Source organism: Podarcis erhardii, assembly GCF_964252035.2.
Source record: "Podarcis erhardii genome assembly, chromosome: 1".
Classification (NCBI taxonomy): domain Eukaryota; kingdom Metazoa; phylum Chordata; class Lepidosauria; order Squamata; family Lacertidae; genus Podarcis; species Podarcis erhardii.
In genome coordinates this window covers 10,868,499-10,892,927 of record NC_138497.1, presented here as the reverse complement: position 1 = coordinate 10,892,927, position 24,429 = coordinate 10,868,499, and the positions used below count along the sequence as shown (strand labels likewise).

Sequence of the window (24,429 nt, the reverse complement as noted above, 5' to 3'; positions counted from 1 at the left end):
TACATTCTTTTCTGCAGCACCCTTGTGGGGCTCAGGAGCCCAGTTATGTCACCCCTTGCCAGCAGCTGGCAGCCCCTCACCTTCATCTCTTCTCCCCTCTCCTTGGGAGTCCTCCAGGCAACTGCTGCTGCCGCCCCTGGTCCCTGAGCTGCACCCCACCCCTTGCCCCAAAGAGAGGTGCCTCCTCACACTGCCCCACAGGGGCCTGGGAAGCAAGCACCCCCTGGCCAACCCCAGAGGCACCATTCACCTGGGGAGCTTGTAGCCAGGGCTGCTGCAACAACGACAATAATAATAATTTTTATTTATACCCTGCCCTCCCCAGCCAAGGCCAGGCTCAGGGCGGCTAACAAGCAATAATAAAAACAAGTTGAATGAATACAACTTAAAAACAAGATTAAAATATAACATTAAAATATTGAAACATTAAAATGCAGCCTCATCACAGGAGGAGAAAGGAAAAAGAAGGGGGGGGTCAAATTGGCTCCAAGCCAAAGGCCAGGGGGAACAACTCTGTCTTACAGGCCCTGCGGAAAGAAATCAGATCCCGCAGGGCCCTGGTCTCATGAGACAGAGCGTTCCACCAGGCCGGGGCCAGTGTTGAAAAGGCCCTGGCTCTGGTTGAGGCTAATCTAACTTCCTTAGGGCCCTGGACCACTAGGGTGTTGCTATTTATGGACCTTAAGGTCCTCTGTGGGGCATACCGGGAGCGGCGGTCCCATAGGTACAAGGGTCCTAAGCCGTGCAAGACTTTGGGAGGCAGAGACGCAAGAGGGGCTCAGAGGGAGGGAGGAAAGGAAAGAGGGACAGAGTCCAGTGTTGCTCACAGCATCCCTGACCATCATTCAAAGCACCCTGGTTGAAAACCACCAGCCTAAACAAAGAAACAAAAACCCAAAAGGTAGGTCTCTGCCCTGAAAGGCCTACAATCTAGATGTTGACAGTGGGGAGATGCCAAGTGTGTGGCTGTCATTGTGTGGCTCCCTTTGGAAGATGTGTTGTGCTGAATCACAGTCCGGACACTGAGGTCCAGCTCCGAGGGCCTTCTGGTGGTTCCCTCACTGCGAGAAGTGAGGTTACAGGGAACCAGGCAGAGGGCCTTCTCGGTAGTGGCGCCTGCCCTGTGGAATGCCCTCCCACCGGATGTCAAGGAAATAAACAACTATCTGGCTTTTAGAAGACATCTGAAGGCAGTCTTGTTTAGGGAAGTTTTTAATGTTTGAAGTTTTATTCTGTTTTAGTGTTCTGTTGGGAGCCGCCCAGAGTGGGTGAGGAAACCCAGTCAGATGGGCGAGGAATAAATAAATAATAAAATTGTTGTTGTTGTTGTTGTTGTTGTTGTTGTTATCCCTACATTTGCATGAAGTCAGGGCTGGTGAGGGGAGCCAAAGTGAAGGCAGGTTTCACAACAGCAAAGTATCAAAGCCTGTCGATGCTCTCCTTTGCATTTTGGATTCACACTCACGAGAATGAATTCAGTATCAGTATATGAAACACCCACATATACAGTCAAGCTAATTTAGGTGCAACCACTCTATACACTCATGTTCTCTGGATAGGTCTCCATGGTGTTCTTTCTGTTGGGGATGAAGATTAAGGTCTTAAGCCAAAGAAGAGGAATTAACCATTTTGGAAGCAGAATGCTGTCTAGAGGGTTTTAGGCTGAAGTTTATGAAGGGAAAGATAAAGAAGACTGTAGAAGTACAGTGGTGCCTCGCAAGACGAAAAGAATCCGTTCCGCGATTCTCTTCGTCTAGCGGTTTTTTCGTCTTGCGAAGCAAGCCCATTGACAGCTTAGTGGATTAGCGCTATTAGCGGCTTTTAGCGGCTTAGAAAAAGGGGGGGGGAGGAAAAAAAACCCACAGGAACTCGCAAGACATTTTCGTCTTGCGAAGCAAGCCCATAGGAAATTCGTTTTGCGAAGCACCTCCAAAACGGAAAACTCTTTCGTCTAGCGAGTTTTCCATCTTGCGAAGCTTTCGTCTTGTGGGGCACCACTGTATATGCTACAATCACGAGAGAACATTCTCAAAAATGTAGGGAAGAAGGGGAAGCAGATGTTGGGTTGCATACGCACCATTCCTTTAAAGCGCTTGTGAAGCATGTTCAATCCCTTAAAGAATTCTGGGCATTGTAGTTTGTTGCTGGGAATTTTAACCCTGTCTTGGGAAAACTACAGCACCCAGAATTCTCTGAGCAAAATAATGAATGTGGTATGTGCATTATAGCTTGTACACAGTCCCTGTCCTCCAAGCAGGGAGCACATCTCTGGCATGGGAAAACATCTCTGGCACCTCACTGGAACCAGAAATGCACTTTCTAGAAATGTTGCAGAAACCTGCTCTCCATCCTTCTTTTGGCAGCTTTACAATTCTGGAGATGAATTAGGAATGGGCTTGTTTTTTTAATTGGTTTCCATATGTAACACATCATGCTTTAATTATTTGCAGCTGAGTCAGGTTAAGTTGGGTTTCGTTTTAGAGAGTTTATTTGTCATGCAAACATGATTTGTACATCTGAAATGTAAGGAACTCCTGCAGCCTAAGCAGAGGTGTGCATTCTCTACTGTGCACTGGAAGAAGAACCCTCACGGTTAACTTTAGCAATGACTTGGTTTAAATTTTCCGCCAAGAAAAACTGCATGCTGCTACTGGTATGAATGTCTGTGCAAATTATTCTGTTTTAAGCATTGGGGGGGAGGGTGCATATTGAGATATGCAGGGCATTATTACTATTATTATTAAATTTTCTATACCACCCTTAATCCAAAGCTCACAGGGAAGTTTACAATATAAAAAGGGCATGATAGTCCTGCTACACATAACTAGAAACCCTGCTGGCTTTGGGAGATTTCATTAGGCACTGTCCATGCAGTTTAAAGCGATAAGGACTAGAAACTTGGTGGTGGTTTAAAACGAAAGTTGGGATTCTCGGGATGTGAATGCTCTGCCTTCATGACCCTTCCCAGCAGGTGTTGCAAGCCAGCACTGGAGGTGGGGGGATGCAGCAACTACCCGGCCAGCAGCACTCTGCAAATGCTGGCCGTTTGGCAGCACTGTGTCTGCAGGATGCCAACCTTTGTCTCCAAACAAAACACAAAACAAATCGTTGATAAGAACTTGGTGCCCCCTTCCCCTTGGCTGCTGCAGAATGGCATTTCATCCACCACCAGTCCTTTCCAATGCCAAGCTTGCCAGCTAACATGAATATACAAGGGAGTAGGAGGCCATTGCAGGGAAAAAGCAGTATGGGGAGTAATTCATAGAATCATAGAATCATAGAGTTGGAAGAGACCACAAGGGCCATCGAGTCCAACCCCCTGCCAAGCAGGAAACACCATCAGCGAACTCCTGACATATGGTTGTCAAGCCTCTGCTTAAAGACCTCCAAAGAAGGAGACTCCACCACACTCCTTGGCAGCAAATTCCACTGTCGAACAGCTCTTACTGTCAGGAAGTTCTTCCTAATGTTTAGGTGGAATCTTCTTTCTTGTAGTTTGGATCCATTGCTCCGTGTCCGCTTCTCTGGAGCAGCAGAAAACAACCTTTCTCCCTCCTCTATGTGACATCCTTTTATATATTTGAACATGGCTATCATATCACCCCTTAACCTCCTCTTCTCCAGGCTAAACATGCCCAGCTCCCTTAGCCTGGAGAAGAGGAGGTTAAGGGGTGATATGATAATTAGCCACCCTCCAGTCCCCCTTCGCTGAAGGAAGCCGTTTCCCTTCAAATCTGGGCTGCTTTCCAATCTCAGAGCCCGGCTGGAGGGGAAACTGGCGGGAGAGAGGGGGCTTGTAGGAGGAAATGCACATATATGTCCCTGGCTGGTGTGTCTCTCCTGCTCTGACCCTGCATTCACTTGTGGTTGGGTAACATAGGCTGTATTTGCAGGTAACTCCTGGGGCCTGCCTAGGTTTGGCAGACAAGAAGCCAGTCGAGAACATGGGGGGAAGCGCCCTTCTCTGTGTTCCCCTATAAGGAATCCAGCCAGTCCCTGTTTACTGCAGCAGCGTCACACACACAAAAAGAGGCAGAAGCAGGAACAACGAGGCTGTAGGCGTTATGTAGGCGCACCGAAATGAGAGGCAAAGGTGATTGGCTTACAAAACTGCAACAGCGACCTTTGGCCCGCTCAGCTCAGCTTACCTGGCACGCAGCTAGACGCTGCTCCACTGTCTGTTGCATTTGGCGGGTCTGGCCTCCCGATCCCAGGGACTCTTTCGTTTGGTCTAGCCACCGTTCCAGCTCAGCAATTTGTGCCTGCCACACATGGAGGAGCCGGGCAAGATCTGAGTCAGGCCCACCGGCACCCACAGGCTCCTCTGAATCTCCCAATAAGCACTCGGCAGTGTTTGTGACTCCACTGGAGGAGGCTTTGCCCTGTGGGGAAGAAAAGCCAAAGTCTGGAAGATCTGCGAGCTTGAAAAATAGCTAACGTGCTCTCGGAAAGCAGCACGAGCCGGGCAGATTAGGGGAGAAAGGAAAGGAAAAGTAAGCCCAAGTGCCGGCTGAGAGTCCCGTGATCTGGTGCAACAGGTTTCTTAGCAGCCGATTTGCATTTGCACAGGTAGATCTCAGATCACACAGGAAGTCTGCTGACTCACAGTTCATTAGGTGGCTATCCCGGCGGGACACACACACCAGAAGTGTTTTTCTGGTGCGTGCGGTTAAGATTCTACGCTCTGCACTTCAAAGCTGGTTTACATGCCAGCGTATGATTTCTTTGCGCTGCTTTTGAGGTTTAGTATGAATAAGGATTGGGGCTAAAATAAAATAAAAACAATTAAAATTAGGAAGGGAGGGAGGGAGGGAGGGAGGGAGGGAGGGAGGGAGGAAGGACGGAATATTTTCAGCTCTGCAACTAGAGATAGGACTGATTTATTCCAGGTGGTGTCAAACTACAACTAAAATGCAAACAAAAGCCAGTTTCTCCTCCATCCTAACCTGGTGGCAATATCCTTCTTCACTGCTGTTTCCCAGCAACAAGTTCTTACAGTGCAACCTTACATATGTCTACTTATGTCTCAGTGAGTTCAGTTTGGAGCTTACTACCAGGTAAGAGGGTACAGGATTGCAGCATCAGATGACTCTGATGACTCCGATGCATAGAACCACCATGAATTTATTCTGATCCTCTTTTTAAACCACCTGAGCTAGAGGCAATCGCCACATCTAAACTGTGGAACTCCCTTCCCTCAGAGGTGTGTCTTGACACCTTCAATGGACAACTTTTAACGAATGCGCTTTGCCCTGGCTTTTCACACTTGAAGAAGAAGAAGAAGAAGAGTTTGGATTTGATATCCCGCCTTTCACTCCCTTTAAGGAGTCTCAAAGCGGCTAACATTCTCCTTTCCCTTCCTCCCCCACAACAAACACTCTGTGAGGTGAGTGGGGCTGAGAGACTTCAGAGAAGTGTGACTGGCCCAAGGTCACCCAGCAGCTGCATGTGGAGGAGCGGGGAAGCGAACCCGGTTCACCAGGTTACGAGACTACCGCTCTTAACCACTAAACCACACTGGCTCTCTTGAGAGGTATATTGTTAGGGCCCACCACACTTCTCTAATTTTAAGTGGCTCAAAACTGCTTTTACTATTGTGTAATAGTGTTCTTTTTGGGACGCGGGTGGCGCTGTGGGTAAAACCTCAGCGCCTAGGACTTGCTGATCGCATGGTTGGCGGTTCGAATCCCCGCGGCGGGGTGAGCTCCCGTCGTTCGGTCCCAGCTCCTGCCCACCTAGCAGTTCAAAAGCACTCTTAAGTGCAAGTAGATAAATAGGTACCACTTTATAGCTGGAAGGTAAACGGCGTTTACGTGTGCTGCTCTGGTGCCGGCTCGCCAGAGCAGCTTTGTCACGCTGGTCACGTGACCCAGAAGTGTCTCCGGACAGCGCTGGCCCCCGGCCTCTTAAATGAGATGGGCGCACAACCCTAGATCGGACATGACTGGCCCGTACGGGCAGGGGTACCTTTACCTTTCCTAATAGTGTTCCTTAATATTAACAATTTGTTTGAATCATTCTAACTCGCCCTGGGAACTTAGGTGAAGAGCAGGCAAATAAATTGTAATAATAATAATAATAATAATAATAATAATAATAATAATAAATAAAAAACCTGCAGCATGTTTCCCCTCGCTTGTCTTTTTCCTAAACTAAAAATACAGATTAACCTTTGATGGGATGTTATGTAGAGAATCTACATTTCGGCATGATGGATTATTGTATAGGCTTTCTCTCTAATCCAGCCTTCCCTAACCTGATGGCCTCCAGATATTTTGGATCACAGCTCCCATCAGCCACAGCCAGCATGGCCAGTGGTCACGGATGATGGGAGTCATAGTCCAAAGCAGCTGGCAGGCAAGTGATTGGGACAATGACAATGGCTTAAATCCTATGACCATACGTACACTGCACAATGCAGCCTATCTGCCTTCAGGTTCTTTCATTTCATTTTTCATTTCGATTTGCTGGTATAACAGGTAATCTGACCGTGATATTTTCAACAGCAATTTTCTGGTAACAATCTGATAGCTTTAATGGACCCAAAGTTAGCACACCTACCTCGCTATGACTTCCAAGAGCCTCACCACTTCTTGCCTTTTGCAGAGACAAAGAAATTAACTGCTGGTCAGGCTCCTCAGCATCCACAGCCTGCAAAGAAAAGCAGAGATGAAGAAATGTTTTTTCTTTCATGGTGTCTCGGGGTACCTTTTTTAAGCCTGAGAGCCACATTCCCTTGTAGGCAACTTTCTGGGGGTGCCATGTGCCAATGGTGAGTAGAGCAAGAAGCAGAACTGGGGAGACTCTTAACTTTGCAGAAGAAGCTACATTGCAGTCGTGCAACAGACGAGTGTTTCATCACACTTCCCAACGAGGCAGAAGCCTTCTAGGAAGGCACAGCTCATTTTCTGTTTCATCCCAAACCTGTAAACTATTATTTGCAGTGTTAGAACAGGCCAGGATTTTTAGCTATGGTTTGGCGTTCACTAGGTATTTGGGCTTGCTGCAAATGTGCTAACCACAGTTTCCCAGTTTGTGTGATACAAGAAACTATGGTTAGTGGGAAACCTTTCGGTTTGTTTCCTTGCTTGCAAAAAGGAAGGAACAGAGGGGCTATGCGCATGGCCAAAAGGCTCATCCAGAAGTTGGCTTACAAAGCCAGGATATGATCTTCCATAAACAGTCTTCTTGGATCAGCATTGTTCTCACTTTGAATGGGCAAAGACTTACAAGTCCTTTCACCAAATTGTCCCTCTGCCAAATTGATGAAAGAACCAACTTTTTTTAAATCACTTCACGTCCTTTCACAGAAACACACCCCTCCCCACAAACTTGCCAAAAGATTGCTCACAGAAGCTTTCACAAAAAGCTCCCATTTTTAAGCTCTGAGATATATGTGATGCATTCGTAAAAATGATGGAAACGATGGACAATTCAGCAGCTCCTGTCATAACTAAAATGGGTGTCCTCGTACACGGTAAAGAATTTGCCACCAAACTCTGTGAAGCAATTCGTCACTCTTTGAGGAATTAATCCAACCAATTCTGCATTATACTCACTTCATTGTGGAATGAATTGTCCTCAGCTTCTTCAACCAAGGAAGGTAGAAGAGACAATGACCCTCGCTTTTTCGGCTAAAATGTACACACACAGATACAGCCCAGTTATTTGTAGTTGCGAAAAGAACTGTTCATTCAAGTCCTCCCCAAAGTTCAATGTTCAATCAGTTTCTCATGAGTGTAAAGCTCCAATTAATCCAGACAAATTAATAGGGCCTGAGCCAACCAAAAATTAAAGCGCTTTTAAATCCCATAGATTTCAACGGGGTTTAAAATTGCATCTATCTTTCAAAGTCAATAGACCTTAAATAAAGTACGCTGGATCAATGCCCAGTGCAAAATAGCACAGTCTCAACAACTCTGATTAGTGCCAAACCATCTAGCAATGTGGTTTGTTTGCAAAAGCCTCTCTCAACCTGGAGCCCAACAAATATTTTGGACTACAACTCCCAAGATGCTCCACCAGTGTTGGCATTCCACCACCTCCTGAAGAAAACACCTGCTTAGGCAAGCATTTCCTTGAAGTGAACTTCTGATTTTATTGTTTTGTACCCTTTTAAACCACAGAGCCTAGGACTTGCCGATCAGAAGGTCGGCGGTTCGAATCCCCGCGATGGGGTGAGCTCCTGTTGCTCTGTCCCTGCTCCTGCCAACCTAGCAGTTCGAAAGCATGTCAAAGTGCAAGTAGATAAATAGGTACTGCTCTGGCGGGAAGGTAAACGGCGTTTCCGTGCCCTGCTCTGGTTCGTCATGCTGGCCACATGACCAGGAAGCTGTATGCTGGCTCCCTCGGCCAATAAAGCGAGATGAACGCCGCAACCCCAGAGTCGGCCACGACTGGACCTAATGGTCAGGGGTCCCTTTACCTTTACCTTTACCCTTTTAAAACTGCTTTCGTGGTCATGCTTTTTCATTGTTGTATATTTTGTAAATTTAGCACATGTTTCAATTATGGACGTTTTTGATGCCCCAATCGAATTGCTACTATGTATTTTAATTACGTATTGATTTTATACTTGCGAACCACTTAGAAGCCATTTTGGCACGTAAGTGACATAATAATTAACAAGAATAATAACTGGAGGGGAGGAGAGTTGTAGTTCAAAATATCTGGAAGGCACCAGTCGGGGAAAGCGGGTTTATATCAGTTCTCTTATGCAAAAACCCCACAAACTAATTTCAATTTCTGATTTGTTTACATGCGTTCCAGGGGTGAATGAGAAACCGAGGTGATCTGAAAGACCTCCCCTAACCAACCCTGCCATTCCTTTTCCCATTCCAGTGTAATACAGCAATAATAAACAAATGCTATAACGAACCATGAATGACCAATGACAATCAAAGGGAGTTGGGTGGGGTGGGAAAACCGGCTGGCTGGTTGCCTTAGGACGGGGTAGGGGGAAAACCTTTTGGGGCAAGTGGACCAAATTGCTATCTGGTCCCACACCAGCAGGCCAACTAGGGCAGGTGGGTCAACCCACCTGCCAGTCACCGGATGTCATTATGCTGCTAGATGACTGACAGGTGAGCTGTCCCACCAACCTGCCAAGGTCCCTTGTGCAGTGCTTCCTAAGTACCCGACAGTCCCAGTACTAGAGACTTCTGACCTTAACTGGCAGGGCATGTGGGCAGGGTTTAGGGAAAACAGGCCTGTGGGCCAAATTTGGCCCACAGGTGAGAGCTTCCCCAGCCCTGCCTTAGTATAACCACCACTGATAACAACTTCCACCTTGTAATCATGTAAAACAAGCATTTTCGTTTTTGTTTTACTTGCATTTTTAATACAGTGGTACCTCAGGTTACATACGCTTCAGGTTACAGACGCTTCAGATTACAGACTCCACTAACCCAGAAATAGTGCTTCAGGTTAAGAACTTTGCTTTAGGATGAGAACAGAAATCGTGCTCCGGCGGCATGACAGCAGCGGGAGGTCCCATTAGCTAAAGTGGTGCTTCAGGTTAAGAACAGTTTCAGGTTAAGAACGGACCTCTGGAATGAATTAAGTACTTAACCTGAGATACCACTGTACAGAGGCAAATATATCTCTCTCACACATTCCCTTCTGTCCACCCCCCAATTGTACAGCTTTCATACCAGTCTCAACTTACAACTAAATACCTGGTGACTCCCCTTTCACCCTTTTCCTGGTTTCTTTATTTTTCTATTAAATCTGGTATTCCAAATTTTTAATCTTCAAATTTCTTCTGCTGTTAAATTCTACTAGCTCCTAATTCTGCTGCTTTTACTCAAGACCTGCTAGGTTATTTACTTGTTCATACTGGTTCTTAAAATATTAAAAAAACATTTTCCAATCCTCCTTATATTCTTTATTGTCCTTTTCTCTTTCCCTGTTCGTTATGCCTGCCAATTCAGCATATTCAAGCATTTTAAACTGCTACTCTTCCTTGGTTCTCGTTCTCCACCTTTGTGCCAATAAGATTCTAGCCGCAGTGGTGGCATATAATAATTTTTTGTTTTGTTTTGTAGGGAGCTCTGTTGTTACCATTCCCCAAAGGAATGCCTTGGGCTTTTTTGGGAAGGTTTATCTGAATAAAGGTAAAGGTAAAGGGACCCCTGATCGTTAGGTCCAGTCGTGACCGACTCGGGTTGCAGCGCTCATCTCGCTTTATTGGCCAAGGGAGCCGGCGTACAGCTTCCGGGTCATGTGGCCAGCATGACTAAGCTGCTTCTGGCGAACCAGAGCAGCACATGGAAACGCCGTTTACCTTCCCGCCGGAGCGGTACCTATTTATCTACTTGCACTTTGACGTACTTTCAAACTGTTAGGTGGGCAGGAGCAGGGACCGAGCAACGGGAGCTCACCCCGTCGCGGGGATTCAAACTGTCGACCTTCTGATCAGCAAGTCCTAGGCTCTGTGGTTTAACCCACAGCGCCACCCGCGTCCTTTATCTGAATATCTTTTTCTAATTCATTGTAAATTACTCCCAGAATTCCCTGATTACTTTACAGGACCACATGTGGAAAAAGGATCCCTCTGCTTCACTGCATTTTCAACATTTACCTTTTCTCTTTTTAAAAACATTTTCACTAGTTTGGCAGGTGTTAAATACCACCAGTGGGCCATTTTCATCGTATTTTGCTTTAATGTGTAACACACCATAAAATTCATATTTACCATCCATAAATTCTCCCAAAGCTCATAATCAACATTACGACCCACATCCTGTCCCCATTCAGTCATACTTGATTTCACAAATTCCTCTTTTGTATCCCACTCTACAGAAGCAGGTTGTACATTTTTGATAATACTTTTACTTTACTGTATCAAATAAATCCCTTGTGAATTGGGATTTTTGTTCTGCAAATTCAATTTGTTTATCCATCTTAAAGAGTTTGTTTATCTGATGTACAGTGGTGCCCCGCAAGACGAACGCCTCGCAAGACGGAATACCCGCTAGCTGATCCGCTAAAAGCCGCTAAACCGCTAATAGCGCTAATCCGCTAAGCTGTCAATGGGCTTGCTTCGCAAGACGAAAAAACTGCTATACGAAGAGCCTCACGGAACGGATTAATTTCGTCTTGCGAGGCACCACTGTATCTGTAAGCAACAAGCATTTTGTTTCCTTTCTGAGTTCACAGTTGCAACATATAAAACTACTGATACCTTTTCTCAGTAGCATGGAAACAACTGAAAAATAGAAACAGAAAGCCCAGCAGCAAATTTCCACAATATTGAAGACTGGAACTACAGGTGTACCTTGGTTTTCAAACAGCTTAGTTGTCGAAAGTTTTGGCTCCCGAACACCACAAACCCGGAAGTGAGCATTCTGGTTTGCAAACTATTTTTGGAAGGCAAACGTCTGATGGGGTTTCCGATTGGCTGCAGGAGCTTCCTGCAGCGAATCAGAAGCCACACTTTGGTTTCTGAACGTTTTGGAAGTCCGTTCGACTTCCGAGGTACGACTGTATAACCCACATGATTAAGAATGATGGCTCCGTTCCACCTCAAGGATGCCTCCAAATACCATTTGCTGGGATATACCGTATTTTTCGCTCTATAGGACGCACTTTTTCCCCTCCAAAAATTAAGGGGAAATGTGTGTGCGTCCTATAGAGCAAATGCAGGCTGCGCTGCTAAGCCCAAAGGCAGAACAGGGAGACGGAGCGCTGCGGAGGGCTCCGTCTCGCTGTTCTAGCTTGGGGACGGCTGCACGCAAAGCCTCTCCTGGGCAGCGGGGTGCCTTCACCCCGCTCTCCTGCAGAGGCTAGCAAGGCTGTTCCCAAGCCAGAACAGCGAGACGGAGGGCTCTGTCTCGCTCTTCTAGCTTGGGGATGGCTGCGCGCAAAGCCTCTGCAGGGCAGCGGGGCGCTGCGCTCCAAAGGCTTCAGGGATCTTTGAGGCTGGCGGTGGGGGGAAGCAGCGCTTCCCCCCTCTGCCAGCCCCACACGCTCGGGTGAATGCACCTTGAACGCACCTTGTTTTAGAGGGGGAGAACAAGGGGAAAAAATTTTCCCTGTTCTCCCCCTCCTATGGTCCGGTGCGTCCTATAGAGCGAAAAATATGGTAATACAAGTGAGACTAGCACCCATGCCTTGTTTACAGGCTTCCCAGAAGAGGCACCTGGTTGACTAATTTGAGAACAAGATGGTGGACTGGATGTACCATTGGCCAGATCCAGCAGCCTTCCTACATCCTTACCACCAGATCTATCTCCATGTTTATGTTTGGTTCTTCCCCAGTTCCCTGCATCATACACTTCCCCAACATCTTCCATCTAATGATGTGGAACTGAGGCAGGAGAAACGTACAAACTAATGACCCTTAATACAAGCTACAATGGAGCTGGGTATATACACAAAACAAAGACGCCATTTTGTGTGGCAAATGGACCTGAAACTCTGGTAAGAAGCGGATCCGGCCTAAAATAACCAGTATCTAGAAGGGCTTCCTCATTTCTCTGAACATACTCCTACAAAACCGCTTGAAGAAGAAGAGTTTGGATTTGATATCCCACTTTATCACTACGCAAAGGAGTCTCAAAGCGTCTAACAATCTCCTTTCCCTTCCTCCCCCACAACAAACACTCTGTGAGGTGAGTGAGGCTGAGAGACTTCAGTGAAGTGTGACTGGCCCAAGGTCACCTAGCAGCTCATGTGGAGGAGCAGGGACGCGAACCCAGTTCACCAGATTACAAGTCTACCGCTCTTAACCACCACACTTACCTGCCAATCAGCACCAGCTCCATGTTCTTCCAGATCTGGGGATTCCAAAATATCCTCTTCTAGTTCAGGCTGCTCTGGCCTCTGGTGTAGCTCCACCAAGGAATTCTTCATCCTTGTGAGAATGTCCTCCTTCCTCTGGCAAAGGAGGGAGATCCGCTGCTTTATGTCTTCCATCTCCTCGCCCTAAGGAACAACGATGCTCAGATGTGACTTTTTTTTCATGAGGGCAGGGAGGGGAAGCGCGAAAACAGAAGGAAACAGCAAATAGTTTATAGCATCTTACTGGAGCCTGATCTCCGCGGTTCCCACCGGCTCTCTGTCTTACATGGAAGTAGCGCCCCATTGCTGCTGAAAACCAGAGCAAAGGCCTCAGCATGAAAACAAGAGCCTTCTGGATGTGTCTTCGACTGGCCATGGCTTGCCATGCAATGTGGAGCTTCAGTACAGAGCACCACTCTGGGTGGCAAATGGACATGTGAGGTTTGTGGGAGCAGAATTCCTGGAGGGTGAATGCTCAGGAGTTCTTCCTTTGACAGGCTCAGTCACTAATCTAGATAGGTCAACTATAATACACTAGCACTTCCTGAAAGTTCAGAAGGTTTTTTTTTAAAAAAAAACAACAACATTTCCCTCCTATTCCAAGTGGCACAAAACCAGGAATTAAGGGGTCTGTGTAGTTTTTACACAAGAAGCCGGAAAACACCCCAAGAAAATGCAAGCAGGCATCCTTCCCTGTCTCTGCTTCTCTGTTCCTGTGTCTTCACCGAACAGATTATTTGTATGTAGGAAGGAATCATCCTAACCACCAGGCAATTATGCAATTTAATTAGGGCTTTAGACTAGTATATACATTGCAGTAGGTGTGAAATGTGACACTGCTACTAATGTTGCTGTAATTTGGAGAGCCGAAAGGTGTTAGCATAGTTGCATGGCCTAGTCATTTCCTTGCTTTTCCACCTATATAGTATACTCTCGTGTTCCCCTCTATCCAGCTAATCCATTTGAGTCCCCATTTCTTCCTTAACAGCTCCCCTTCGGCTGCTCACAGGAGAAAGAAGAGTGTGCCACCCCACCACCTGATATTATTCCAAATGGCTGCTACAGGCTTATTAAAGCTGGCACTGCATGGGCAGAAGGGCTTTGGGCACAGGGCATTCCCCAGCTGACCAGCACTTCTCCTGCTGCTGTGCCCTTGCAGAATGGGATCCTGCTGTGTTGAGCTCAGAGTGCAGCGAGCCCAATGCTTGCTAATGTAATATCCATACATCTGAAGAAACTAAATTGTAAAACTGTTTTGTTTGTTTTCTGTCTGAATCAAAATCCAAAAAATTCTGGGATCTACAACAAAAAGCTGAAGCATGGAGTGCTCCTCCCACCAACCCAGAACCTCTTTCTGAACATTCCATTCTGTTTCTCCCTTATATACTCAATTTTAGCTCCCTCCCTCAACTCTGCCAAGAGTCAATCATCATTCTGGACCCTTGTTACCTCCCTAAAAATGTGTTGTGTTTCTGAGAACTTCTGATTTCTCCCTAAGCCTGTTTGTTGCTTCTCTTTCTCTGTGTGTGGTGACATTATGGCTACATTAGGATCCACATTCTGAGAATGGGTATATTAATATTAGTATATGCTATACAATGTGTACCAGAATACCTTGGGATGCGAACGGGATCCGTTCTGGAGCCCTGTTTGCATCCTGAATGGAACGTAAGATGCGACTGTGCGTCTGCACGTGCGCGAGTCACGTCTTGCCGCTTCCGTGCATGCGCGTGACATCATTTTGAGCGTCTGCGCATGCGTGAGCGGCGAAACCTGGAACTAACGCGCTCCGTTACTTCTGGGTTGCCTCGGAGCACAATCTGAAAGTGCTCAGCTTGAAGCACATTCAACCCAAGGTATGGCTGTACTAAACTAAGTCCAAGTGAATTCCGAGGAAACTGCTTTCTCATACTTTTAACTAGTATTATTGAAGGAGGTGAGGACAGGTGACCCCACCTAGGCCCGAAGTCACCCCTCCCAACCAGGCCTCAAAACTGTCCAAAATTCCTTTTGTCTTCTAAAAAATCCAAAACAGCTTTTCTCTGCTCTTCTCTGCTTTTCTCACAAGATGCATAGGAAAAATGTTATTCTTTTATCAGTACAAGAAGGCTTCAAAAGGCTAGTAAATAGGCTGTCATTGCCAAGAATACTCAAGCCTGAGAACTGACTTTTATCTCATTCAGTTGCAACATCTTTGGACATGCTGAGCCGCTCTCATTCCCCTTTCCTGGGAAGGGTGCCAAGAGTCCACAATAGTCCCAAAGATAGGAGCTTTCTGTTCATGCTCAGGGGAACTCAACATGGGGCAGGACTTCGGAGAAGGAGGAGAAAGGGGAGGGAACTGGAAGGGGAATATATGCTCTGTGCAAATGACTGTGAACCCGTGCTTGTTTGTGAATCTATCACACTTGCTCCTTCTACCAATTCATGGATAGTAGAAATAAAGCTTTTTCTCCGAAACTAATCCTTGAGTGTCTATTGACTCCCATTTTCTCTTTCCCGGGCGCAATATTTTTTCCCACCCGAGGGCAAAGCCTCATAAGGCTATATTATAACCTTAAGTCCATTTTCAATGAAACTGTTTCGTCCTTTTCCAGTCCTCCCAAAGCCTTAACAAGATTTCAGTTTAACACATTCATCTGTTTCAACGCACACACATGTTGTTATTTTAGCAGCTGCTAATAAGTTTTGGATCCAAAATCTATTCCAGTCTCCTAAGCTTCAAAAGAGAACGGCTGTTTCATTTGTCTGCTTTTTAAAAAAGAAAAGAAAAGAGTATACAATTCGGCCATGTTTTCTATTTATCTCTGCATCATCTTTTCTGCAGCTGACTCCTCCAGTTGGAAAATTTCCAATTAGGAAATTTTCACCTCTTTCTGGAACCGCCCCTTCCCATTGTTTACAGTTTTGAGTCTGAAATGCAATTAGCTTCTGGCAGGCTGGAGAAATGTAAAAACAATTAGCACTCTGGGTGGTTCCAGTTAATTTACGTGGCAGATGGAGAAGCAGGGAGGGAAGGACTCTGGAAAGAGCCAGTGAACACACTGGAACACACCAGAGGAGGAATGATGAAAGGGTAGGCAACCTGTTATCATTGGGACTACAACTCCCATCATCCCTGGCAACCAGCCATGCTGACTGAGGCTGATGGGAGTTTTAGACACTGCAGTTAAGTTCAGAGCTCAGCAGGCATCCAGCACAGATGGAGGGAGGGAGGGATGCAAACCTCACCTCTGGGTAGGAGGCAGTCTGAGCAGGCCATGGGATTTCTGTAGCCAATTCATCCAAGCCACTCCTCAGGAACTGGAACTGCTTCAGAGAGTCTATTTCTTGCTCACTCTCTTCCAGCTCTTTCACAATGGGCTGTAAAACAGTAATTACTATTAGCTGTTTCAAAGTGGGCAGTGGAACACATGGCCCCGTAACCTAATAAACCATCGAACACCCACACTGCACAGACTGCACCCATGTCCAGCTCACAAAGGACGAGTCAACACATTAAGGAAAGTAAAACAGAGAAAAGAGGTGGAGTTGCTTTGTAACAGGTCAGGCCACCATTCAGCCCAAGGATTGTCTACGCTGAGTGATGGAAGCACTTCACAGTTAAGCGTCTGCAGAGGCAATTGCATTTGCTCATAGAATTACGGGGGAAAAAACCCAGAGGCATACCTCTTGGGAATTATATCGACTGACATTCCTGCTGCTAGGAAAAAAGATTTATTATATGCAACCGCTGCAGCCAGAATGATTATAGCAAAAAATTGGAAGGGAGAAAAAAAAACTCCCTCAATAAGAGAATGGCAAATAAGATTTTGTGAATATATAGAATCAGCAAGACTTACAGCAGTGGTAAGACGCCAATCGGATGAAAAACTGATAGAGGAGTGGACTTGCGTGAAGGAATACATCCAAAAACATTGTTCTGGTATTAATATATCAATATGCAATGAATGAAACTTATAGAGTAAAAAATTAAGAAGAAATGGGTATAAGATGAGATAGTCAAAAGTAATATTGATAACGCAGCGAAAAGAAGAAAATAAACAAAGGAAGCTACATATAGGTGGAGTGAAGTCAAAATTTATGTCTGTATGTTTAGTTTGTATGTTTGTTTTCTTTTTTTGTAATCTAAGCTGAGAGGTATATGTATCTATGTATAATAAGTGTGTTTAGTGTTCTGGTTTGTGTTTGTTAAGTATTGCATTTATCAATAAAAGTTTTTAAAAAATTTAAAAAAAGAATTATGAAGGACAATATTTCATTCGCTGCATTAGGGAATACAGGGTTGCAATTTTTCAGAAAGTAAAAACCAGGACACCCCAAAACAGTTGTTGAGCATTTTTTTAGGAAGACCCCAAAGTGGTTCTTTTACAAAAACGCCAAAAAAGTGATTTTCGATTGACTTCTCTAAGATCCAGAACAAAGTGCCCCCTTTCAGAAATTCCACCTTTGAAATCCCTGTAATGTCCGGGGAAATCAGGACGTATGGTAGCCCTAATGTTGATGGTACTACAGATGAAGTATTCAAAACAGGCAGAGGGAAATCATTGTTGAAGCAATAAAGAAAGCAGCAGCAGCAGCAGCAAGTAGACTGTCCAGATGTGGATCTGTGATGTAGAATGTGTGATGTGCAGCCATGATTCATATCTGAACTGCACTGCTTAGGAGAGGTTTCTGTGTTTCTGAATGGGGAAACACGATGCGTTTTGAAGACAATTGTGGAAACTGAAATGCACACGACTGTGAAGTTAACTTTTAAAAATCCAGGCATTTCCAAAGTTTTGTGCCTTGGGTTAAATAATCAACTAAAGCAGATGCAGAAGACCTGCCGGACAGGTGCTTTGTTCGCCGACTGTCACATTCTTGTCCAGTCACAAAGATGTCAAAGAGAAGAACAACTACCAGACTTTTAGAAGACATCTGAAGGCAGCCCTGTTTAGGGAAGCTTTTAATGTTTGATGCATTACTGTATTTTAATATTTTGTTGGAAGCCGCCCAGAATGGCTGGGGAAGCCCAGCCAGATGGGCGGGGTATAAATATTATTATTATTATTATTATTATTATTATTATTATTATTATTATTAAACACGACAGGATGTTTTCCGTCACTCCGGCACCTACGTCGTATTTGCTTTTACCTCGAGCAGTGCGTTTTGCTCCTTGGTAATTCTTTCTAAGGTCTTCAGCTCTTTCAGAAGTTTCTTTGTTCTTTGGAACACAGAGAGGGGTTGCATCCTCATGCCTGGTAACCTCAGACTCTCTTTATAGGACTGGATTTCAGCAATTGCCTTCTGCATGGGGCTGATATGGGCCATTATAACCTGAAAAGGTAAGGTGCAGGATCAGTGCAACTGGATGAAGTTTGAATGGGTTGGGGGAGAAAGTATAAAATAACGCTCAGGATGATCAGCACATTTCACAGACATGATCTCGGGAAATATTATTAAAGAGGAACACATACTAATTATTTAAAAAAGAGGGTTAACTTGAGTTTTCAAAATACATGGGAGGAACCGTGCATGCGGCAGTTTCCCTGATCCAATCCTTAGCATCTCTCTATACAGTGGTGCCTCGCAGGACGAAATTAATCCGTTCCGCAAGTCTCTTCGTCTAGCGGTTTTTTCGTCTTGCGAAGCAAGCCCATTGACGGCTTAGCGGATTAGCGCTATTAGAGCTATTAGGGGCTTTTAGCGGCTTAGCGGATAAGCAGATAAGCGGCTTAGCGGCTTAGAAAACGGGGGGGGGGGAGGAAAAAAAACCCACAGGAACTCGCAAGACATTTTCGTCTTGCGAAGCAAGCCCATAGGAAATTCGTTTTGCGAAGCACCTCCAAAACGGAAAACCCTTTCGTCTAGCGGGTTTTCCGTCTTGCGAGGCATTCGTCTTGTGGGGCACCACTGTAACTGGAAATGGCAGGGACTGAACCCAGCTGCTTCTGAAGCAGGGGTCAGGAACATTTTCCAGTCAATGGGTTGGATCCTGGTCAATCGCCCACCTCTTAATCACCTGGCATCATTATGGCATCAGGCGACAACTTCAGCTAATCGAAAGCGGCAAAGCTGTCTATAGAGGAAAACATAGACAAAGCAGAGCTTGAACTGAGCCCCTCTGAAGGTGAATTGTTGGTTGGCATTGAATGCATGTCTTCAGAGGGGTTGGCTTTCAGCGTGGAAAGCAAGCCCTTATGGATTTCCCAATAGGAAACCCCTTAGTGCAGCCGACCCTCAGGGTTCTGTCCCCTCCCCCCATGCTTTTTAACATCTACATGAAGCCGCTGGGAGAGATTATCAGGGGGTTTGGACTGGGTGTCCATCAATATGCAGATGATACCCAGCTCTACCTCTCTTTCAAATCAGAACCAGTGAAGGTGGTGAAGGTCCTGTGTGGGTGCCTGGAGGCGGTTGGAGGATGGATGGCGGCTAATGGATTGAGGTTGAATCCTGACAAGACAGAAGTACAGTGGTGCCTCGCAAGACGAAATTAATTCGTTCCGCGAGTTGCTTCGTCTTGCGATTTTTTCGTTTTGCGGAGCGCGGATTCGCCGAGTATTAACGGCTTTAAGAAAAAGGAAGCAAACTCGCAAGACGTTTTCGTCTTGCAAAGCAAGCCCATAGGGAAATTCGTCTTGCGAAGCACCTCGAAAAACGGAAAACCCTTTCGTCTAGCGAGTTTTTCATCTTGCAAGGCATTCATCTTGCGGGGCACCACTGTACTGTTTTGGGGGGACGGGGACAGGCTGGTGTGGAGGACTCCCTGGTCCTGAAGGGGGTAACTGTGCCCCTGAAGGACCAGGTGCGTAGCCTGGGAGTCATTTTGGACTCACAGCTGTCCATGGAGGCGCAGGTCGATTCTGTGTCCAGGGCAGCTGTCTACCAGCTCCATCTGGTATGCAGGCTGAGACCCTATCTGCCCGCGGACTGTCTCGCCAGAGTGGTGCATGCTCTAGTTATCTCTCGCTTGGACTACTGCAATGCGCTCTATGTGGGGCTACCTTTGAAGGTGATCCGGAAACTACAACTAATCCAGAATATGGCAGCTAGACTGGTGACTGGGAACGGCCGCCGAGACCACATAACACCAGTCTTGAAAGACCTACATTGGCTCCCAGTACTTTCCGAGCACAATTCAAAGTGTTGGTGTTGACCTTTAAAGCCCTAAATGGCCTCGGCCCAGTATACCTGAAGGAGCGTCTCCACCCCCATTGTTGTGCCCGGACGCTGAGGTCCAGCACTGAGGGCCTTCTGGCGGTTCCCTCATTGCAAGAAGCAAAGCGACAGGGAACCAGACAGAGGGTCTTCTCGGTAGTGGCACCCGCCCTGTGGAACGCCCTCCCATCAGATGTCAAAGAGATAAACAACTACCTGACATTCAGAAGACATCTTAAGGCAGCCCTGTTTAGGGAAGTTTTTAATGTGTGACATCTTCGTGTATTTTTGGTCTTTGTGGAAGCCGCCCAGAGTGGCTGGGGAAACCCAGCCAGATGGGCGGGGTACAAATAATAAATTATTATTATTATTATAATCCCAGAGAGGCTCAGTGTCAGTGCCAATCCATTGATGGGTGCCATCAGTGAGTCCCACTTGCAAAGGAATGCCAAGAGCACAATTTCAGCTCCTGATGGCTCCTTTGCAGCTGTGTTCTTACCTGCTCCACATATGACTTCACTTATGATGCCAGGTGTGCAGTAGCTGGGCATGGGTTGGGGCAAATGGCCTTGTGGGCCAAATTAGGAACCTTAGCAGGCCTCTTTGAGATTGGAGGTTCCCTATGTCTGATCTGAAGGACCAGGTAACCAGGTGATTGGAAAGACCCACTGCCACTCACCCAGGTGATCTGATGTCAGAAAAAGGAGGCATTACCAGTCTGGATACACTGATAATCTAAGCTGATATGTAGAAAGCAGCTTAACATTTTCCGATATTGATTAATAGCCACTTTTATGAGCTAACTCACCTGGCCATGTTTAAGATGCTCCTTAGGAGAAAGATCAAGTGTGTCTTCTGAAGGGGACAAGATAGTCTTAATTTTGTCAACATCCTTCTCCATTTTTTTCACTTCAGATTCAATAGCTTCCACCTCCTACATTTTGAGAAACATTCACATCATTTGTGGGATTGTCCGCCAAAGACTATTAAAAGCCAAACCTTGCAAGTGCAGGTTCCGAGAGGTCCCTTTTATTCATCTTTAAAAAGCTGCACATCCCATGAGCATCATTCCAGGTGACACCTGTTTTCCTAGTACAGCCTTCATCGAATAATGAACTACAGTCTTGATTCAACAATCCTGGTTCTCTTGCAAAAGGCACAAACATACCCAAGACCCCGACGGCCACGTTTGTTAAAAAGGAAAAAGGAAGGAAAGGGAAAGATGGAAGAGGAGTAATAGTGCTTCAAGAAAATAACTAAAGCATTGTCACCAAGTACATCTATATCCTGCAAAACCAAAAAGAATCCACTCTCTCTCAAGAGAGGCCCACACTTACATCGGCTAAGTGCTGGATGTGGGGAAGAATCTCCAATATCTTCTGTTGCAAGGCTTTAACTTGCTCGTTTACTTTGTTCAGCCTCTGCACCGTGCAGCCAGTTTCAATTAAAGAGGAGAACTCCTCCAACTCCGGATAAATTGCACTGAGAATGCTTTGCTTTTGCTCAGAATCTTCAAATGCCATCTAGGAAGGGGAGGGGGAGAGAACAAAGTTTTGACCCGAGAAAGGAGGAGGGGGAAGAAAGATTAACATACATGAAAATGCACTTTAATGTTCAAGAAAAATACAGTGGACACTCAGGTTGCGAACGTGATCCGTGCCGGATGCATGTTGGCAACCCGCATCTGCGCACGTTGCAATTCGGCGCATGCGCAAAGCGCAATTTAGCACTTTTGTGCATGCACAACCACCGAAACCCAGAAGTAACCCGTTCCGGTACTTCCGGGTTTCGGCGGTCCATAACCTGAAAAAACGCAACGTGAAGCGTCTGTAACTCAAGGTATGACTGTAACCTCATAATTCCTGAATCCTGCAGATGTATGCAGCATCAATGGGCATTAATCAACTGGCATTAAGATTAAAATACGGACTGCAGGAAGATCCCAGTTTTAATGGGGACCATGGTACGTTATCGCTTCTCTCCCCAGGAATGGCCTCCTACGAAAATCAGCCCCACCCTGTGCGTTTTCAGATCAAACATGAGTAGGAGGCATATATTTTAAGGCTGAGGACACTTCCTCACAGCAATTTATCGTGGACTTGGTGTCGCTTTGTGGATGCAAATTGTGTGAACAGTCCGCACAACACTGTACTTCTCTATTTTTTTCAATTTTATTTTACACTTGAAACAATATTTCGAATAAAAGAAACACACAGGTTGATATCGACTCCCCTCCCTCCATGGTGCATTTTATGACTTTCTTTTCCACTGCATTTTCTAATTTCATATATATATATATATATATATATATATATATATATATATGTGTGTGTGTGTGTGTGTGTGTATATGTGTGTGTGTATATATGTATGTGTATGTGTGTGTGTATATATATATGTGTGTGTGTGTGTGTATAGATATGTGTGTGTGTGTGTATAGATATGTGTGTGTGTGTGTATAGATATGTGTGTGTGTGTGTGTGTGTGTATGTGTGTGTGTGTGTGTGTATATATATATATATATATATATGTATATATCCTCATCTTCATATCTCAATATTTTTTCTTACTGCCGAATTTATTCTATTAGTGTTAACTTCCTAATATGTTTACAACATGTCTCAATATTCCATAAAATATTTCCAAACTTCCTCAAATAATTTTTTATCCTGATCTCTTATTCCATTTGTCAGTCTTGCCATTTCCATATATTCTATTAACTTTGTCTGCTATTCTTCCTTTGTTGGTGCTGTTTCTTCCCTCTAGCTCTGACCATACACCATTTGTGTTGCTGTAGTAGCATACATAAAGAGATTTATGAGCCCTGGGTATATTTACATCTGTTATGCTTAAAAGAAAAGCTTCAGGGGTTTTAACAAATATCTTTTAAAACATTCCCCCCCCCAACTCATTATACAGTGGTACCTCGGTTTATGAACTTGATCCGTTCTGGAAGTCCATTCTTAAGCCAAAATCGTTCTTAAACCGAGACACGCTTTCCCTAATGAGGCCTCCCGCCACCAGGGCCCTTCCACCATTCGGATTCCGTTCTTAGATCAAGGTAAAGTTCTCAAACCAAGACACTATTTCTGGTTTTGCGGAGTTTGTAAACCAAATCATTCTTAAACTGGACTGTTCTTAAACCGAGGTACCACTCGGTACCTTTTTGCACATCCACAACATTATACATTGTACTTATCAAAAGGCCATCCTATTTTCCTCACCTGCACCCTGACTTAATCCAGAGTTACTGTTTGTGCCTTGATAGATTTTCTGTGGAAACTGTAAATCTAGATTAAATGATGGTGAGGGGGAATATGGAATAGCATTTTGGTTTGGACAATGTCATAGGGAGGCTATACAAAGCCTGCAAGTGTGAGCAGCACTGAATTCACAACCAACTTGCGCCCCATGCAAGACTTTCCCATCTGGGCTTCGCAACTAAGCCAGGTTGATTATTCATTTACCTGGAGTGCATCGGCATGCTTGTTCAAAGCTTTTGCAGAGTCACTTTTAGCTTCCTCTGTTAGCAGACGGTTGGTGTTTTCAAGCCAAACCTGGGTGCTCTTCAGGAGTTCTTCACATTCTTCCATCTTGCTGGTAGCCTTTAGCATAAAACGCTGCATTATCATTTTTATACTAGGCTGAACGAACGAAGCCCTGAGATTTCTAAAAGCTGCTGCAAAGCAATTTCAATAAGCAATGCAGCTGCTCATGACACCTATGCGGAAAACAGCCTTTTGACAATAGGTTTCCATTCCTGGTTTAGAATATGAGAGCTGGGGGGACATGGTGTGATAGGAATTTTATGGTCTTAGATATATGGTAATGTTCATAAGTGTAGCAACCAAGCAAATACATAGATCAGCACAGGAAGGCCAACCTGGAACCATTTTGATTCCTAAACTGAGCAAATGTTTTCTCGGCAAGGTCAAAGTGGGAAACCTCCCCATTGCCACTTTCCTCACAAATCCTGTCTTAAGGGCACATTTAAGATATGAATAGGGTGTGAGCCTGTGTCCTGGCCCAGGAACTAAGTATTTATCATTACAAAAGACTGGCCAGGCTACCCAGGCAATCCAGTCAAGTAACCTGCCAGATAGGAGATAAACAAGGACAGGAGAAAAACAACATTCAAATTTCTGTTTTAGACTCCCTTTTCTGTGATGTATGTATGATGTTTCTGGGGGTGGTCTTGATCTACAGGGTAGCAATTTCAAAAGTCTTTATAAGGCCTTGCACGCCATTTTTCTGGGTCCTCCTCCTCTCCTGTGGGTGAGAGGAGCACCCTGTTGCAACAGATCAATAAAGATCAAGCTGCTTTGCTTCTCAATATTCTCTGGTTGGCCTCTGTTATCTTCTCCTACCAACAGGGAACCTATGTAAGGACTCTATATGGGCTCTTGGGTACCCCATAAGGGAAAAGGGCAATTTTTGTTTACAACAATGGGGAGGGAGGGTGTATTAACAATATGGAGAAAATTTGGATACAACGAAGAAG

General features: G+C 45.3%; 1 protein-coding gene across 6 annotated transcripts in view; it reads right to left on the bottom strand.

Annotated features, from left to right (window-relative positions):
• Window positions 1–24,429, bottom strand: part of SYNE2 (spectrin repeat containing nuclear envelope protein 2) — a 250,960-nt gene that overhangs the window by 95,765 nt on the left and 130,766 nt on the right. For all 6 annotated transcript variants that reach the window (XM_081857037.1, XM_081857038.1, XM_081857039.1 and 3 more), the window contains exons 55-63: window positions 23,396–23,533; window positions 21,267–21,452; window positions 20,738–20,863; window positions 17,923–18,105; window positions 16,015–16,146; window positions 12,745–12,927; window positions 7,560–7,634; window positions 6,562–6,651; window positions 4,149–4,382 (exon numbers count right to left, since the gene is read on the bottom strand). In XM_081857037.1, coding sequence (XP_081713163.1) covers window positions 4,149–4,382; window positions 6,562–6,651; window positions 7,560–7,634; window positions 12,745–12,927; window positions 16,015–16,146; window positions 17,923–18,105; window positions 20,738–20,863; window positions 21,267–21,452; window positions 23,396–23,533 — 1,347 coding nt within the window. The remainder of the gene's footprint in view (window positions 1–4,148; window positions 4,383–6,561; window positions 6,652–7,559; window positions 7,635–12,744; window positions 12,928–16,014; window positions 16,147–17,922; window positions 18,106–20,737; window positions 20,864–21,266; window positions 21,453–23,395; window positions 23,534–24,429) is intronic.